The following is a 15,818-nucleotide window of genomic DNA, read 5'->3' on the forward strand; positions in this document are numbered from 1 at the left end:
TCCTGCAGCAGCAGGGAGCTCTGATTCCTGCCTTTACTGTTCTACAGCTGGAGCACTTGCTAGGGTTCCACGTAATCTCTCCTGCCTCATGCTGCTAACACCTGAGAATGCCCTTAGGATTCCTTCAGTGACCATTCCCCAGCTGTCCAGGCTGCTCTGAAGTGCCAGACTTGCCACATCAGGGCTGGGAAGAAAGGAGGGAACTAAACATGCAGCTGGCTTCCCTTGCACAGTGGGAGGGTTTGTTCCCCCCTTCTTAGAGAGTCTGTGCTACTTTTGCCAGCAGGTCATCCCTCTTGAGCAATGGCAACCTTGGCTTTGATAGGAGATGAGGATGACATCCCACCATGTGCCTGGGAATCCGCAGTAATCATAGCACAGTTATTTCCACTTGTAGTTAGTTGTGAGGCTCTGCCTCTGGCTAAAATTGATCTTGCCCATGTCAGGGGGGCAAAAGCCTTTTCATAAGTGCTCTCCAGGTTAGCCAGTGGAGTTCCTTTCCTCTGCTGCCCACATGGAATTCCTTTGTTCCAAGGTCAGGAGCAGAGACTTGTTTCGGCCCAGTTTGCCTTTAACCTGTTCTGCTTTTGGTCACTTCCCTGCTGCCTTGTCACTATAATCCCCACCTTGCCCACCTCTCCTGTTCTGTGTCCCTCGTATCTGCTGCAGAGCCAAGTGAATCTGCAGAATAGCGCAGTTCCTTGGGACTCTGGGAATGTTTTATTTCATCTGGGGAATTTCCAGCTGCCCTGCTGGTCTATCTCACTTTGAGGCTGACATTCAGAAGAGCCCATAAGAGAAAGGAAAACTGTTTAAGACTGGACAGTGCAGTGAGTGGCCCCAGAAATGGAATCTGTCCAGAGCAAGGAATGAGCTTGTTTCCTGGGACATCTGGCCTATTGCAAGAACGGGGCAGTCTACTTGTAGCCAGAGTTGTGCTGCTCCGTAACCACAGCTGCTGAAGCAGTTGGAGCAATTTTGGCAGTAGCTGCAAGAGAGCATTTAAGGAAGTTCAGTTGTTGCGGAAGTTCACCGAGCCGGGTGCCTCACTAGCACAGCTCCAAGGAGTGGATCCCTCCCGGAGGGACAGTGGGCGTTTGAGCCCACGAGCGCACCCGCCATCGGCAGCCTTCCTCCGGGTGACCTTGGGCGAGGCTCTGCTTGCCTGGGGAGCTGTTGATTTACAATGCAGATTCATCGCTCCTCGCCTGCCTGTCCCTGCCCCTCCTAAATTGGGCTGGGATATAAGAGGCTGTTTGCTCTCCGATGCCAACGGTGGCCATGGCAGAACGCCCTGCCACGTGAGAGGCAGAGATAGAGGAGAGGGGCCTAAGGAGAAGTGAACTGTGCAGCTGCTCTTGCTTCTGGTAGCTGAGGAGCACATCAGCAGGACCATGTCCGTGCTGAACCCCGTCCTGAAGCCCACGGAGGTGAAGGAGTACCTGTGCAAGGGCGACCGCTTCATCAAATGGGATGATGTGAGTACTGGGCTGTTCTTTCCCTGGGCTGTGCCTGTGGTGGCAGGGAGACACGGGTTGGGTCACAGTTTGTGGGGAGGCTGGGAGCCTGTGTGGTATCCCACCTGACAGCAGAGGTCTCTGGACGGGGAGAGGGAACTGGGAAGAACAGGAAAGCTAGGGACTAAAATTGAGGGTGTGTGTAAGGGGTTGGGGATGTGATTTCTACACCTCTTGTAGTGGAGGATGGAAACAAATGGAGTGAGTGTGTACTGGGTCTGTGTGTGCAGCCCCTGGTGTAGGACCCAAGGACCAGCCCTCAGGAAGGTGGTCACTGCTGGGAATCTCTGTGGGGTGAGATGCAAATGCTGCATTTGGACTTTCTGGAGGAGCATGAGGGGTAGGATTTACTCCAGAGCAAAGAGCACTCACTGCACTTTGCAGATAGAGATGAAATCAGGCTCCAAGTTGCTTCCTCTTATGGCCCTGTTGCCTGAGTGGATCGGGGGAGCCATGGCCTCCCACGCCTGCCTGGCCGCTGGGTCTGGGAATGACCCAACAGCAAAGGGCCTGTGCTCTAACAGGGCTGGAGCCTCAGGGTGCTGCAGCAAGCTGCTGCTCTCTCCAGCTCATTGTCCTCTTTACCTTCAAAACAGCTGCTTTGCAGTCACTGCCTTTCTGTGTAAGGGGAAGAAAGTGTAGGGCGGCAGCAGTAGTACATTGGAATGTAAGGGCTCCCCTCCTCACTTTCTGAGGAGACAAAGGAGTGCTTACCCCAGCACCTACAAACCTGAGCAGGAGGAGAGCAGCTATCCATCTGTGCTGAGTGGAGATGGACTGTCTGCTGTTGAACACAAATACTGATAAAAAAGGGAGAGCCCAGATTATGGTCATTCACAGGGATCTGGGGAGATAGTTCATGTGGTGTTGAAATGAGACGATCAGAAGGAGCTTGCAGGAGCAGTGCAGAAGGGATTAGCACTTCTGTGGGTGTGAAGCTGGGATAGAGTGTTAAGTCCCAAAGGAGTGTGGGGGGGAGTGGATCACCTGTGCACACCATCAGTGGGGTGGTCCAGAGGCACTGAGAATGACAGCAGTGTACTGTGCAGCTAGCAGGAAGGATGGATGTGAGGAATATGAGTTGGAATATGGCTGCCAGTTCTCTGTTAGCAGTACATAAACAGGAGGATGAGACGGGTACTGTTAAAAACACAGCCTTCCTCTTTCCTGTGGGCTCACTGCCTGCAGACTGCACTTTGGGCTTCTTAGAATTTGAAATCTGCTTTCTCAGAATAACAGTAGCCAAACTTGTATAAAATTGCTGATGACCTCGTGTCAGTCCTTGGGGACTACTCTCCCAGGAATTGGAAGCTGTTAAGTACTTCACTGGGTATTCCTGGGATAGGTTCCCCTGAAACCCAAGGTGAGTCAAGTTGGGCTTCCAAGACCCACCAAGTGTTTATTTCCTGCTATAGCTGTTGATTAGTGAGCTCAATTCCTGTCTGGATCTTTCCTTAAAGTTTATGTATATATTTGTAAACATTTCTAAGAAGTCGCCTCAACTAAATAGTTTACAGGCTTGATCTCCACCAATAAAGAAAGGCTTCTCCATGAGTGGGCTGTTTTGGTCACATTGCTCCATTGCACTGGGCTTTCCCAATCCGTGGTTAGAACAGGCTGCAGAGGATGATGGTGAGAGCTCCAGATTGCAGGATTGCTGCGCTTTAGAATTCATGAGTGTTGTTTTTGTATCTCTTTCAATTGATCTGTACTGTTGGTAACAGTTTTGGCTCCTTCCAGGACAAGTGAGGCAAAGGAGTTAAGGAAGATCAGATTGGCCTCTTACATCATTGTTCAGCTTGGACTGAACTAGGGCCTTCCAGCAAAAAAGCAAACCCACACTTTTTCTACAGAGCCCTCACCTTACCCAGCTTTGATAAGGCACTGTCTAGAGGAGAGAGCAATGGATCCCTGACAGGCAGGACTGTTCTGACCTGTCCCACAGAGTCAGTAGCAGGACCTTGGGCTAAGGAGCAGCTCTGCAGTGCTTTGTTCAGCATCCAGCAAGCTGGGGCCCCTAGGCAGACTGAAGAGGTGAAGTCTTACTACATGGGGTGGTAGCTGAGTTAAAGAACCAGCTGAGAACCCTGTGAGAACCCCAGGCAGGGCACAAGGCAGTAGCTGACCTCTTGAGCAGGGCAGATGGTGTGGGTTTGGCTCTGTGCTGCCTCTGAGTCCTCATACTAGAGTCAAAACTGTTCCTATCTCTGAAAGATTATAGATTACAGGATTTTAGCAGACAGTGCTTGGTTTTTGGCCCACAGAGTGAGAAGCAGACATTTTGGCTACCAGACCATCTTCTGTGGGATTGCCCGTTTCCTTTGCTGGCAGGAGCTGCCCCACTGGAGAGGCTGCCTGCACCCTCAGGCAGGCCTGGGCCTGCCCAGGAGCCTGGCAGCAGCTTCCTTGCAGCCTCTGCTTGCCCTCCAGAAAGCTGCTTTGTGGGAGATAAGGGTAATCTAGAACATGGCACAATACTCTGTGGTGGTACCATGGGGCCTGTTCTGCTCTCCTTGGCCACGTGTGCAGGGAGCCAGCCAAGAGCTCTGGGAACATGGACATGGTGCTGGGCAGGCTGGTGCTGGCACAGCAGGAGGGAAGACAGGAGGCAGTAAAAGGATCACATACAATGTGCTGTGCAATGAACAGTTAACTGTAAATATTGTATATGGAAATGGAAGTCCCTGAAAATACAGATACACTCTAGAGTAAAGTATGAGTTGAGTAACAGACTGAAGAATCTGAGGCCAAGAGACAAGTACAACTTCCAGATTTCATTTCTGGTTTCCTATTAGCAGTGATGTGTTTCAGCTTCCTGAATTGAATTTAGAGCCTTCCCAGAAATGGTTGTGTGGGGTTCAGGATCAGCCCCAAATGATTTCATTGGATTACAGCCTCTGGTGTGCATGTCTGCATAGCTGCTTCTTTTGATGGTCAGTGTAGAGACAGTCTGTGGAGTTTCAGAATCCCCATCTAAAACAACATATTGATGCATCCCTTCCTTGAAGCCTTCCTGACTAGGAGCCCAGATAATCTGCATGAACACCTGGATGAGAGATGCCATGGATGAAAGCTTTCTCTGCTTGGCCTGGGTTACTCCTGAGCTTATAGAATAAAGAAGGCCAAAGAAGACTTTTCAAATGAAACAATTAATTGAATCTCCAGATACTTTGTTCTCTCAGTTCTTGTGTAGAAAGCTCCAAGAGAGTTGTTCTTGTTAAATGCACAGGTTAGGTGAGACTCAGGATTCAGCTTCCAGGGCCTCACAGGTGTCACTGGAGATGTCCTAAAATCCTTGGGTTAGTTCTCATAAATCCCAGAGGGTATTCACCTGTCTGGGTCTGTATTAGAACTGGGAACCTTGTGTCCCAGGATGTTTTCTCCAAGTCACCCAAGGTGCCAACATTCTTTCTTTTGTTGTTTTTTTTTGTCAGGAAACATCAAATGCTTCTCCCGTGATTCTCCGAGTGGATCCCCAGGGCTTTTACGTGTACTGGACCTATCAGAGCACGGTAAGTGCTGAGGCTGCTCAGCTCAGGCTCCAACCAGCCAGGCCAGGTTTGTGTGAGATGACAACACTGTGAGTACTCAAGTCCTGCACTTGGGAGCAAACTGCCACACTCATTCCTCTTAGCAGGGATACCCCACCAAGGAGTGGGAGCTGCTCAGTGCCAGGTTGGTCTTCACAGCACCAGGAAAGTGCAAGAACTGAAGGTGTGAGTGTGGCCTTTCTGTGCCTTTCATGCTTTCACCTTTTTTGACTCCTGCAAAGTTCATTACCTGTCCTTCAAAGGACTTAATGGAGAACAGTTGTGCTAATATCCGTGTCATCCAGCAAGATACAGGATTCTCCTAACCTGTGCACTGGAGCCATTAACTGACTCATTGGAGTTTTAGACATTTTAATTAGACAGTAATGACCTTAGTGAGGTAGGGCCTACATGACGTCTGGAGAGCAAGTTGTGCTCAGGGTGGTGTTTGCAGGCTGCCAGAGCAAAGCACAAGATGCCAGCTGCTGGAGGAGAGGGAGAGACAACACATGGAGGAAAGAGAATTCAGTTCCTCACTGATGAGTAGCATCAAGTGATGGAGAGGGAGGTGGAAGGCTGGGCTTACTTCTGCTTTCCAGAGCAGGCTGTGGTTCAGCTCTACTTCCTCTGCCTGACCTACATGCCATGGCAGAGTCAGACCGTCCTGCACAGGCCCCGCATCTGGTGGGGTTGGGTCAGCTCTGCCTTTCCAGAGATTGTGCCCAGTGCCAGCTGGGCCCAGGCACTGCCTCAGCCACATCCCCTGAGAATAGTGTCACAGTGCTGGGCGCTGCCACACCCCTGGATGTCTCTGTCCCTCTTGTTCTGCTTTCAAGGTCCACTCGGGCAGTAGAATTTCTGCTCTAAAGGTTCCAGCAGGAAGAAGTGGAGCACAAAGTGAGGCAAGGGGAGCTGGTGTCACCATGAAAAGGGAGATACTTCATTGGGATACCTGGGAAAGGGGCTGGGGGAAGGAAGCATAGCTGCCACAAAGAAACCCAGACTGGAAGGGGTCTTGCATTCCTGGAAAATGCTGTTGATTAGCAGCTAAAGTAAACTGAACTGCTTTTGCACTATGGACTCAGAAAGGAGTGGGATTAGGAGTAAAATTACTTCCTGCCAAACAATAAAATGAGGATACAGCCAGAAGACATGGCATCCACATTGTCCTGTACTGTGATCTTGGAAAATAATACTATCTGCTGCAATGAGTATAATTTGTTCTCCAGACCCATGGTGAGAAGAAAAATTAGTAACAGAGGAAGGAAATGCAGGTTGGATATTAAAATAACAAACAAGACAGCAAGCCAGGAGTGAGGACGTGGAGAGGCTGCCTGGGGAAGGCTGTGCAGTGTCCTCTGTGGGAATGGCTTCCCTCCCTGCCTTATTCCTGCTGGGAGAGCTCTTCCACAGGGAAAGACACTAAGCCAAACCTGACTTACAACTTCTGGGGGCTCTGTCATGGTATGATTTCCTTCCTCCTTTGTCTTTCCTCATTTTCCTTGTCCTTTTTCTGTTGTAGGAAAGGGAAATTCTGGATATCACCAGCATCCGAGACACCCGAGCAGGGCGATTTGCCAAGACGCCCAAGGTGAGTCCACAGCTTCTTTCTGTCCAGTGTTTCCATGGAAAAGCAGGGCTGCCTGTGGTTTTGGTGGGCTCAGGCAGTTTGTCCTGGATTTCTGTAGGAAGAAGGTAGAGAGGATCTCATCTCCTTACATCACAGCTATGTAAATACAGAAAAGCCATCTTGACTCTTGTCCCTGACCTCCCTCCCACGGAGGGGCCCTCTGTGCACCCAAAAGCAGCACTCCCAGACTGCAGTAGATGGGCTCATTGGAAGGAATGTCAGAAAGCCAGGAAAACCAATTCCCCTTCCAAGTGCCCTGCTGCACTGGCAAGTCCTGCTGGAGACACTGATACTCCTGAACTGAGTCACCAGAGCTGCTCTTGTGTAAGGATGCACAGGGTACCCACAAACCTGGAGTTAAAATCCCATTCCAACAGTGTATGCTGGGTTCTTTCCCTTTAAAGGGAAGAAAATGCATATTCAGAAAAACTACTTTCTTTTTTGATTGATTGGTTAATTGGTTTTTAATTTTTTGGTTTTTGTTTGTTTTTCTCCCAAATATTTTTGCATTTGCACATGATCAGGGCTTTATTCTTGATTTCAGTTATAATTGAAGCTTCTTGCAGCCCTTGTTAGGATCTTGTTTCTGGGACTCTTTTTTTGTTTGTTTGTTTTTAACTTTTCCATGTATGGAAAAGCCAAGCAGAAAACTGCAGTAAAGCTCAAAGGTGGAAAAGGGACCAAAGAAGTAAAGCTGATGGGTCATGTGGTGACATAGGTGATTCTCTAAGGCAAAGGGGAAAGGTTTTGCAATATCTCCTGAGCCTCAAGCAGCCTTTTGCATAAGTTGTGTGGCTGTTTTCTCAATCTGCTCTGAAAATGTCTATTCAGAGCTCCCTAAGACCAGTATTTCTCAAAATACCACAATATGGTGGGTGCTAAAGGTACAGCAGAGCTCAAGAACAGTACCCATCTTCTTAAAAATCATATTTCCTTCAGAGAAACTGCCTTTCTCCTTAGAAATTCACTAGAATGGAACATACTACAGTTTTCAATGAGCCTAAAACTTTGTCAGCAACTTGTTTTGTGGGAATTGTTCTTAAAAAATGCGGTCAGAGGTCAGATTTTCATTTGAGAGAATTAAATATTTGGGGGTGTTTGAGTGGGTGCTGCCCTCCAGATGGGACACTCTAAGGAAGAGGCTGACTTAAAGGGGAAGTATGAGATACTCTTTTCTAGGGTGTGAAACTTAGAGACAAATAACCAAAAACCTGTTGGCAAAATGAATTGATTTTTAATATAGACGATAAATTGCTGGGGGAAGTACTGAGGCTGAATGTCCTGGTGGTAACAGGAGGCTGGAGAAACATGTCCTCGATTTTAGGAATTAGTTAAGGAAGACTAATTGGAGAGTACCAGGAGAAGGCAGTTTGCCAATGGTACAGAATTATTTGGGGTAATAAAATCAGACTGGTTTGTCGGAAGACCTTGAATTGCTGATTTACTGCATGATCTAATGAGTGATATATTTTATACAGATAAAAATCAGACAATGCACACAGAAAAAAAAATCCCTCATCCTTCTGTAATAACAGCCCCTCAGTTGACTGTTGCTACTCAGAAAACATCGTGGGTGTATGGTAAAATATCAATGTAATGTTCAGCAGTATTTGCCCTCTAAAAGTAAATTGTATGTTAGGAATTATAAGGAAATCATTAGGAAGTCATGATATTGTGTACACCCCAAACGGATCCATATTTATGTGCAGTTCTAGTGTGCTCTCAAATTAGGTGAGAACTGGAAAAGGTAAGGAAGAGCAGCAGGATTAACAAAGGAATGAAGAGACTGCTGGGGGCAGAGCGTCTGAGTAGGAAGGACTGTGCTCTGGCAGAAGGAGTAGGGTGAATGGGATGTGGAGTGCTGTAATATCAGGAGCTGAATGGAGAAGGGGAGCACAAAGCACTTACTCAGGGTTTGAATCACTTACTCAGGGTTTGAAGCAGTTAGTCAGGGTTTCTTGCAGTGCAGGATCTCCATATAAGGTGGAATTTTCCAGAGGTAGGAGTGGTACAAGCAGGAGGTGCTGCTGCTGCTGTCCCACCTCACATCACCATGCCATGGGTGATGCTTCCTGCAGAGTCATGGAAATATGAGTATAAAATGTCAGTGCAAGAAGGAAATGCCCTTAGAGGGTTATTAAATGTGAGATAATGCCTCTGGGTTAGGAAGCTGCTGAATCCTAGATTGCTGGGAGCTGCAGGAATGTGTCAATGAAGTGCCAGTGCATTTACCCTGTTCCAGTACTTTTCCCTAGGCACCTGGATGGAGCTGCTCTGTTCTCTGTTGTAATAGGCCAGGGATGGAGTTTTAGAGTCCTGGGAATTGGCTGTAGCTCATTTTTGAAGAACAATGAAGCAAAGGTCAAGCACTGACTGATTTATTAAGTATTCTCGGTGGGCAGAAGTGATGCACTTGATGACAACCTTTGCTGTGAAAATCCCAAGTGCTTTTTGAACTCTGCATTTTACAGGGACTGATTTGAAATAAGCCCCCTTATTATTTCAGGGAGTTTTCTGAAATTCTGTGATAACATGTAGTAAAATGCACTAGACTGGCTCCTTATCCATCTCTTCCTTGTGAATCCTGGGAGGTCTTGTGTGGGCACTGAAGGGTTCAACATCTCGTTGAACCAAGATGTGCCATCTGGGTCTGGAGAATTCTTAGTTACACGTAGCTCTGCTGTCCTTGATGCCTCTGGCTTAAAGCCCTCAGGGTCATGTTCATTTGGCTCTCCTGAGAGCAGAAGTTCACAAAGGAATGCAGAAAGCAGGGAAAAACTCTTCACATGCACCACCATGTCACCACCATGGGGCGGCTATGTCTGGGGCGTTGTTACAAAAGGCATTAATATAAAAAACTGGTGTGTTGAAGCAAATAAAAATCTGTTTTGAGGTGGAAGAATGGACATGGTGCTGTTTTGCCCTGTTACAAAATAGTGGCTTGGAATAGTTGTGGAATAGAACTGTTAGAATTAATACTGTAAATAACGTATTTACTTGTTTCACTGCCTGAGGGTGGGAAAGGAGTGAGCCATGGGCCTTATTTAGGACAAGGATTAGGACAAGGAGAGCGGGATCACAGCTGTAGGAAGAGCTGTGAATGGCACCAGCAATAAAAAGGAGCATCCTTTGCCCTTGCCTGCAAGCGATGCACCGGTCAATCTGCAGCTGTTCTGAGGCAAAGCTTGTGGCCTGGTTTTCCTGCTGGACTGTGACTGAAGGAATTCCGGAGGAAGGAGAGTGCTGTATGGCAAGCATCTGTACCACTTCTTTCCACAGCAAGGGGGTGTGCAGGTTTGGGCTGTGGCTCAAGGATGTAACCTGCCCTGAGTTTTCCAGTCCCATAGCACCCCTTGGGGCAGGGGGGGTGGGTCACTGTGGGTGTTGGGGCTTCCCTACTTTCAGTAACACTTTCCCACCAGCCGAGCAGGAGGTTTGGGGTTTTTCTTTGTAACCTCTACACATAGCGAGAATAATAAAACCAAAGCAGCCACGCGGAAAACCACTTGAGAAGACACCTTGCTGCCGTGTGCACTGCCAGCACAGGTCACAGCTGGGACCCCATCCGTGCCTAGGGATGGATAGGGAGCAGGCAGTGCCCAGCACAGCGTGAAAAGGGACTCATTAAGGGCTGCCAGCCACAGGAGCCACCTCCAAATGCAAACAGCCCTCTGCCTTCCCCAGCCCTCTTCTCACCACAGAGCAGAATCCTCCCTGGCCCCTCCCCTCCTGTGCAGGGCTCCTCTGCTCACCCGCCCGTGTGAGTTTTTTTGAGAGCGGCTTCGGGTTTCTGCCGTGACTTTTCTTCGCGGAATTTTTTTTTTTTCTTTTTTTTTTTTCTTTTTTTTTTTTTTTTTTTTTTAAGATGGGGCAGAGAGAACTTGGCGTGTGTTCAAGAGAATAATAAAGATAAGAATGAGCAGCGCCTTTGAACAGCAAGGAGACAAGATTAAAAAGCTATTGACTGTAGTTCAGCAGTGTGCCGATACAGATCAGGCTGTTATTTACAATCAGGTCTGTGTTTTCATTTCAGTAATGAGGAACAATAAGGGCTGCTCCATTTGTGGCGCTTTTTGTGGTTTCTAAGGCACCGAGACCCCGGAATGCTGACAGAGAATCCAATAATAATAAAGGCCAAAATACACAATGTTTTAGGCCAGACACAGGCTGTTGGCTGTGTCTTGGGGTTTGTTTAGATGTTTCAGGAGGCATTGGCTTTGAGACAGGCGTATTTTTTTAATAGAAACAAAAGTTGTACTTTCTGATTGTCATGATTATAAACCAGCTTCATCCTCTGTCCACATTCTGTTGGTGTTGGACCTGGAGATGCAGCTTGCACTGCACATGTACAGAGAGAAAATGATACTGAGGCATTTCACTCATGTTTTGAGACGATAAAGTTGAAGCCAGTGGGAATGTTCAGGAACTGTGCAGGACTATCACAGTGCCCTCGGAGCTGAGCCGTGGCTGTGAGCCACAGGCTGTAAACACTGTGGGTGGTCTGTGGTTCTGCTGCAGCACAGGGGATGAGCAGCTCTGGCACTGGGATTCAGCAACTTGTGAGCCCAGGATGGAGCTGAACTAAGTCTAATTCCAGCCCTCCAACTGGAGAGCAATCATATGGAGCCATATGGAGACACCAGTCTGTGAGTGCAAGAGAGAGGCAGGTACAAGCCTGTGTCTGGCAAAGGATTTATAAATGGTGGAGCAGGAGCTGAGCAAGGAAATGGGCACATGAGAGTGATGGCCTTTGCCATGATAGGCCCTCCTGCTTCTGCCATCATTGTGCAGTGAGCTCTGGGGCCACACACTCCTCTGTCCCTGGCAGTGTGTCCCTGCTGAATGGCAGAACACCATGGGCTATTCTGTGCCTGGAAATCTGAGCTGCTTCATTTTCCAGTTGCTTTAGGTAAGACACTGAGAGCTGAGAGTGCTTCACTGTGGATTTTTGTCTGCCTGTGTCCCTGAGATGCTCGGCACAGGGCGAGGCTGTCCCTCCCCATTCCACAGGGATTATCTGCAGCGTGGACCAGCAAGGCTAACGGGGACAGGAGTGTTACTTCTGCAGTCAAAGGCATCAGAAGTATCTTGGGGCTTCCTTTTTCTCTTCTGGCAACAAGACAAGACCTCTCTTCTCCAAAAGAGAAGATTTGTTGTCCTAGTGCCACAGGACAGGGCTCTGTCAGGGCACAGTGACACAGTAGGTCCTGATGTCAGTTGGCTCTGCCCCCTTTCAAGCAGAGAAAGGACCATCCCTCTCTGTCTTGTGTCCATCTCTGACTGCTTATATTTGCATGAGAATTTGCTTCTCTCTGGACTATGGATCTCTACAGCGAGAATTTTAGGGAAATCAAGAGGGTGGGACATGAAACACCAGCTGACTCCATGTTTCAGCCACTCTGCTAGTAGGTTGTTTTCTGTTTGTCTGTGTTTTTTTTTTTAAGGGGATTTGCTAAGAGTGTTTCCTTTCTGATTTGCATGGCTAATATGCGTGTCCTGCTTTTCATGCAGCGATTCCTATTTTTCCTTTATGGCGACCTGCAAGGTGACAGTGAGTAATCCCAGAGTGGAGCTGTGGCACAAGGTGCTAAAGGAGTGCAGGTTGTGAAAGAGCTGTGATGTGGCATCAGGTTCAGAGCTCCTACACACAGTCTCTGGCCCTCTCTCCACATCTTCACTGGGTGTTGGATGCATCACTGCCTGATAAGGGCAAAAGTGCTCAGCTTGCTGGGGGACGTGGCCTGGACAGAGGGGTCTGGAGAGAACCAGGTGACAAATGTCTGCTAGAGAGCAGCGTGTGGAGAAGGAAGGGCTGGGAGGAGCCCCGGATAACAAATACAGGAAATGAGTTCAGCACAACCACAAGTTCACAATTGTTTGGGCCTCCTCTCCTGTACAGCCCTGGAGCTGAACAAATGCTGGTGCTTTTGCAAGATGAAGTTTGGAGTTAAAATCCCAACACTTTGCCGCTGGCACTGGAAAGTTGAGCTCCAACAAGGAGTTGCCATGAGTGTGGGAAGGAGATGTGGGTGTTTGGTGGTGCTCAGTTCTGCAAAGGAAAATGGCTCACAAGGCAAGAAGGAGCCATTTTAGAAATTCCCTTGTAGAAAATAGGCAACTCATATTCCTTTCCCTTCCCTCCCTCCAAATGCTCTGGGATTAAACAGGTTTCAGAGCTACCCCCTTAGAGAGATGCAGTCAGATGATCCTGAGTTACAATCCAGACCATCCTGTTTTTTCTTAAAGATGCCTGTTTGCTACAGATGTGTCAAAATTGCAAATGCTCCAGAAATAAGGAAAATTGAAGTAAAAAAATGCTGCAGTTCCTCATAAAATGTGTATACAGCTGTGTGTGTGACATGATGCAGACTGAAACCTGAAGGTGCACTCAGATTCCAGCTCCAGTTTAACTTCCAAGTCTGACCTGCTCTAACAATCCCAGATGGTGGATTTTGCCCTGTTTCTAAAAGAGCAGGTGCTCTGACAGCTCCCTGTTTGCTTGGACAGGGATTTATCCTGCACTTCAGATAATGGATTGCTGTGCTTTATTCTAGGAATGGAAATTTTATCTTCCCATTATAAATAGCACCATCAGTAAAACTCTGGGATACCTTGGATACCTTGGCTTAGTGACACCATGCATAGGAATGCAGAAAATACTGAATAATTTAAAGGATTCTTTAAATACTTTCATATGGTGCTGCAATCCAAGTACCACTAATCGGATGAGCCTTACACTTAGCAAAACAAGTCTCTGGTGAGCCACTGCCGTAGGATACTGGAATTGCTATGGAAAAAACCACTACTAGCAACTGACTGCAAGAGAAAATGGGGCTTGGAGGGGAGGATCCCAACTCTGGGGTGACAGGGGGTCCCAAAAAACATCTTTCTTGTGGAAGAAGGTTACATGTAAGGGTGTCACACTCATACACTTTTTAGTGTGTGTGTTTTGATAAAATGAACTGGTTACACATTTCTGGCACAAGCAGGCCAAACTCTCCCCTGCTTGCTTGCAAGTCCAGCCTGAAGTTTCAGAAAAAAATTCTTTAAGAGCAGCTTTGACTTTTTCGGACATGTGCAGGGGTGTTATTTATGGTGGTTTGTCCCATGGAGGATCCAGTAATGCAGACTCCAGAATAAAGATTAAAAAAAGGAAAGCCAAGGAAAGGAAGATTACACTAAGCAATTTTGCAGCCTTTGAGATGCCTTCTGTGAATTTGGGCCAATGTGTGTATTGGCGTCTGGGTTTTTTGGGTAGTTTTCCCTCATTCTCCACTTCCTCCCATCTGTTCTGTTTCTTTTGCAGTCCCTGAAGCTCCGAGAGGTTTTTAACTTGGATTACCCTTACAGCACCTTCCTGCTGAAGACCCTGACAATTGTATCTGGCCCTGATATGGTTGACCTCACTTTCCATAACTTTGTGTCCTACAAGGAGAATATTTGCCAGGTATTGGGGCCTGAGGTCATGGAAGTACTGGGAACCACAAAGGATTGCGGCATTTTTTGGGGAGCAGGAAAGGAGAAGGAGAGACAGCATTACTGAGCTCTTTCAGCATTACTGAGAAGATTATAAACAAGCAGGTTTATGTTCCAGTCAGGTGCAGTATCTCCATAGCTCTAGAAGCTTCTGGCCGGCATGGAGAAGGACCAGTAGAAGACTGGTTATTGTTGTCTTTCATGTGTTTTGTATGGATGAATGGGCACCTGAGAAGTGGAAAGTGTTTATAGGCAGGAGGAAGGTGATAGAGTAAAGCCCAGAACTATCAGACAGGATAAGGGATAACCGTTTGAAACTGGAAGAGGGTAGATTTTGATTGGGTGTGAGAAGAATTCCTTCCTTGTGGGGGTGGGGGTCCCTGGCACAGGTTGCCCACAGAAGCTGTGGCTGTCTCATCCCTAGAAGTGTTCAAGGTCAGGTTGGATGGGGCTTGGAGCAGCCTGGGATAGTGGAAGGTTTCCCTGCCTGTGGAAGGATGTGGGACTGGATGGGCTTTAAGGTCCCTTCCAACCCAAACCATTCCAGGGTTCTGTGCCCTTTCCATGTTTGCTGTGTCCTTCTTGGAGCAGTTCAGTAGTGCCCAACTGCCTCTGCCCTGTTTGTTCCAGGACTGGGCTGATGATATTATGGCCATTGCCCGGAATCCCCTCACGTACAACGCTCCCCGCTACACCTTCCTAGAGAAAATGTAAGTCCTTTCTGAGAAACCTTTTTCTTTGAAACCTCCATGTCCTGCTCTTTCTGACGGTACTGGGGAAAAATAATAATTTTAAAAAATAATTAAAAAAAGAAATATATATATATATTACTTCTAAGTATCCAGGTCCCTTGGCAGCCTCCAGACCGAGGGCTGGCTCATGCCAAGGTTAAGCTGATGGTCTGCAGGACTCTGATTTTCAGTTAATTGTTAAATGGTTTTCCTTTCTTCTCACTTAGTAGGATCTCTTAAGATTCTACAAATGCATTTTTTGTTATCTTGTTGGTTTGTTTATTTTTTTTTTCCACAGTTTAGTGAAGCTGAAGTTGCAACTGAATGAAGAGGGAAAGATTCCTGTCCGGAAGTGAGTGCGAATATTTGTTTCATTGTGTGTTCAGTCAGACTACAGGCAGAGCTACTGGTGAGAGGATGGTTGCTCAGTGGCTTCAGCTGTCCACTCTCCCTGCACCTAAGAGGCAGAGAACTTTCCCTCTGTGTGCAGGCCATGGAAGTTCTCCTGCTTCACTTAGGTGACATATAATTTGAGTCTGGAAAGGGGATTGTGGCCTTCATCTACAGCAATAAATGGCTTAAATAGCCACAAATATCACTTCCTTGTTGTTTGGGCCAAAAAAAAATCAACAAAACAAAGCAACTTTGGTAAAGTTCTGATCACAGATAATTTTGCAAAAACTGAGCTGAAAGGTGGGTGAGGTGTTGGGATTGTTTCCCTTTCCTGTAAGGAGTTCTCTATTTGGAGAGCTCTTTGCTGGACTCGCCAGCTCACCTGCAGCAGGGCTCTCTTGCTTTTCTTGTCTCCTTTCTCCACTTGTGACCACTCCAGTCCTTTCCCACTTCCTCTGTCCCTCAGCCTTTGCTCTGGGATGTGCATGAGAGGGAAGCAGCTTCTGGGCTAGTGTTAGTGCTGGTTTAGGAGCAGAAAAGA

The 15,818-nt window shown here is 47.5% G+C and overlaps 1 protein-coding gene across 5 annotated transcripts in view; it reads left to right on the forward strand.

Moving 5' to 3' along the window:
• Positions 1–1,070: 1,070 nt before the first annotated feature.
• The window catches only part of PLCB2 (phospholipase C beta 2), a 37,172-nt gene continuing 22,424 nt past the window's right edge, over positions 1,071–15,818 (forward strand). For all 5 annotated transcript variants that reach the window (XR_014590432.1, XM_083864126.1, XM_083864125.1 and 2 more), the window contains exons 1-6: positions 1,071–1,478; positions 4,952–5,029; positions 6,570–6,638; positions 13,984–14,124; positions 14,784–14,863; positions 15,183–15,236. Coding sequence is in view for 4 of the 5 variants with exons in the window: in XM_083864126.1 (XP_083720252.1) it covers positions 1,395–1,478; positions 4,952–5,029; positions 6,570–6,638; positions 13,984–14,124; positions 14,784–14,863; positions 15,183–15,236 (506 nt within the window). In the remaining variant the exon portion in view is untranslated. The remainder of the gene's footprint in view (positions 1,479–4,951; positions 5,030–6,569; positions 6,639–13,983; positions 14,125–14,783; positions 14,864–15,182; positions 15,237–15,818) is intronic.

Source organism: Zosterops lateralis, assembly GCF_965231275.1.
Source record: "Zosterops lateralis genome assembly, chromosome: 6".
Lineage (NCBI taxonomy): Eukaryota > Metazoa > Chordata > Aves > Passeriformes > Zosteropidae > Zosterops > Zosterops lateralis.